The sequence below is a fragment of the Sesamum indicum genome, linkage group LG2 (genome assembly GCF_026168435.1).
Source record: "Sesamum indicum cultivar Baizhima isolate 11 linkage group LG2, ASM2616843v1, whole genome shotgun sequence".
In the NCBI taxonomy this organism is placed as follows: Eukaryota; Viridiplantae; Streptophyta; class Magnoliopsida; order Lamiales; family Pedaliaceae; genus Sesamum; species Sesamum indicum.
In genome coordinates this window covers 895,836-898,878 of record NC_142658.1, presented here as the reverse complement: position 1 = coordinate 898,878, position 3,043 = coordinate 895,836, and the positions used below count along the sequence as shown (strand labels likewise).

The window sequence follows — 3,043 nt, the reverse complement described above, 5'->3', positions numbered from 1 at the left end:
AATATAAATATCCAGACTTAGTGTTTAATCAATTAATTAAAATATGTCCGAATTGAATTTCGAAAATTAAATTCATTTAAGAGCAAAGGTGACCTCCGTCCCCCAATTTATGTATATATATATGTATTTATTTATAGTACCATTTCCTTGTCATGTCCATGTAATATTGCAACCTCAACCACTCTCAGTATTACACTATAATTCATGTACCACTCACTCATAATATGGGCATGACATGAAAATATCCACATCACACCCACTTCTATTATTGATGTTTCCCATTGTGTCCCCTCTTCATTCCTCCCTTTTCATTTATGGGTTGGGGTCCTTTTTGTCATTTCACCATCCTAATATAATTTTCATCACTTTCACCAAAGTTTCCATTCTTTAAATAAAACTAGACAATATATCAATAGTCATTCATCATACTTAGACAACACACACTACACACACTAAACACAACACCACTTGTTCCTTTCTCTCAAGAACTATGGCTTCTACTCATCTAACATACACCGGTGAAGAAGGAAGCAGCCTCCACTCCACACCGATATTCCGGCCATCGTCGGCCCGTCGGACGCCCTCGTTCTCATCAGTCTCGCCGTCGGATTCTTGTGACTCTTCCTTTGGATCATTGACATTCTCCTTGGCTGAGGAATTCCCTCCATTTAGTCCAATTAGCACACCTCTCAAGTTCAAAGGAATCCCATTCTCTTGGGAGAAGCTCCCCGGAATCCCCAAGAACCAATTAGGCCCAAAGAAGAAGGCATGTTCCGAGCATCTCCTCCCACCACCGCCGGCCGGAACCACCAACTCCGCCGCCAAGAAACTGCTCCACCAAGAAGAGATCTCCCCCAAGAAGAGCAATAGGTTTGTTCAAAGGGATCCATTCTTTGCAGCACTGGTGGAATGTTCCAAGGATGATCATGATGAGGAGGAGGAGCATGATCATCATCATCATGGCAGCTCATCCAAGATCACAAGGACTTTGAGTGATAGGTTTGGATTCATAAGCATGTATGCTTCTTGCAAGAGGACATGTGCGGTGTCGGAATCTCTTGTCTACCTCCCAAGACCAAGCCCTCATTACCTTCTTAATCGTCGTTCGAGCTAAGTGAACCGTTCCTATGCCTGAATTATGATCAAATCCAGCTGCATTATCTATAGATGTAAGAATTTTACTACTCGAATATCAATCATGTCTTCATGTTGTTACCAAAGTTTTTATTAAATTTCGACCTGGGCTTTTTTTTTTTTTTTTTCTTTTGGTTGTTGTATGTTGATAGTTTGTTTGAATGTTGAATGTTGTATGTGTAATGTAGGACAAAGCAAGCTGTTCCCAAGTGATGTAGTAGTGAGTTTGAGTAATTTAATAACTGTTTGAGTACTACTAGGAACAAGTGTACATGATCCCTTTTTTGGTTTAAAAAAAAAATTGAGTACTGCACAAGGAACTGTACAAAGCTGTCTTATACGTAGACCGTATGCAATTGCAATCTACTGGACATCATAGTATCCTTTCTGGACAGCATGTGACGTTATTTGGAAGTATGAGTAAAAGTTACAAAAACCCATGTGAGAGTAAGTATAGGACTGAGAAACTGGACCACGAATAAAATAATATCAGTTCGGACCAAGTTAATTATATGATAAGTGTTATACATTTATTGTGTAATTGGTGTAGAGTCAAGGAAAATATTAAATCACATGACGAGTATATTATACTTATTATATAACTGATTTAGTTCGATTAAACTTGATTTAAGTTAGAATTTTTTATTAGAAAGCTTTTTTGTAAAGCTAATTATGTAATTAGGATTAATAATTAGGTTGTCCACACAATCGTGATGTTGGAAATTGGACTTCTCTTGTCAAAGTCAAAGGTTTCTATACCCGGGCTTCTAGGTCTTGACTTTTCTTGTGATGATCGATCATGGTAATAAAAGAAAAAAAAAAAAAAGATGGAATTAATTTGTTCAGGAATTGTAATAATATTAATGGATTCTCGTTTCATCACCCTTTCAAATAAACATGGTGTTGTCGAGTTATCAAAACTCTTTTTAAGTAACAAAATTCTGTATTTTAATTGTTGTGAGCCAATAATAAGTAGTCAATAATGATTATTAACTATGATTAAGTAAAATTAATGTAAAAATTTATTTTATTTATTATGATAAAAGTATTTTTTATGGTTTTTAGTCACGACAAAAATATTTGCCACATATTTTAGCAATAGTGAATATTTTAGTCACCTTCACAAAAAAATCAAAATTAATAAACATTCAGTAACTATTTAATGTATATGACTATTTTTTTTTAATTATGGTAATTAATTAAACAGGATTAAATATTATATTGTAAGAAATTAAATTATCCTCCATATTTTTTATTAATATAAAAAATTTCAAAAAGGTATAAACTACGCTCATCATTTAATATCAACAAATTTCACCTTTGAGAGAAAAAAAACCCAAAGAAAAGGGAAAAAGGAGCATATAATATGGTAAAAAATGAGGCACAATGCCAATATAATTGAGTGTCACAAATGCTCTCCTATTTATTTTTATCTTCTTTCAAATTATTGTGCATTTTTGTAGTAAGGGATGGATGGGCAATATGGCTGCCGGCTGCTTCCTATTGAAGTCATGAGGGTCCCAAATTCACAAGTATTTAACTCTCAATCAATAATATTACTAATTTTTATTTGTAGGGCCATTAATTATATATATATGAGGGTACAAAAATGAAATAAAAGCATGGAATCTTGGTACCCACATACCTAATTAAATATATATATACATATAAATAATCAAATTTAGTTCAATCTCAAAGCTCCACTACAAAAAAAAATTATTTAATAATAATAGTTTTTGTAACGAAGAGTCGAAGATCCTTACCGCGGTTTTTTTGGGTGTTGCAAAATATTTGTAATGGCCTTTTTAGCAGCCCTTCAAAATCGTTACAATTGTAGTCCATAAATTTATAAATATTACATTACGCTATTTAGAAATATATAACATATAAGATAAAATTTTTTTATAAA

The 3,043-nt window shown here is 33.3% G+C and overlaps 1 protein-coding gene across 1 annotated transcript; it reads left to right on the top strand.

The window, feature by feature from the left end:
• The first annotated feature begins 413 nt into the window (after positions 1-413).
• Positions 414-1,345, top strand: LOC105175966 (uncharacterized). The gene has a single exon (XM_011098617.3). It carries the CDS (start codon positions 491-493, stop codon positions 1,112-1,114), a length of 624 nt encoding a protein of 207 aa, XP_011096919.1. The 5' UTR covers positions 414-490; the 3' UTR covers positions 1,115-1,345.
• Positions 1,346-3,043: the final 1,698 nt, after the last annotated feature.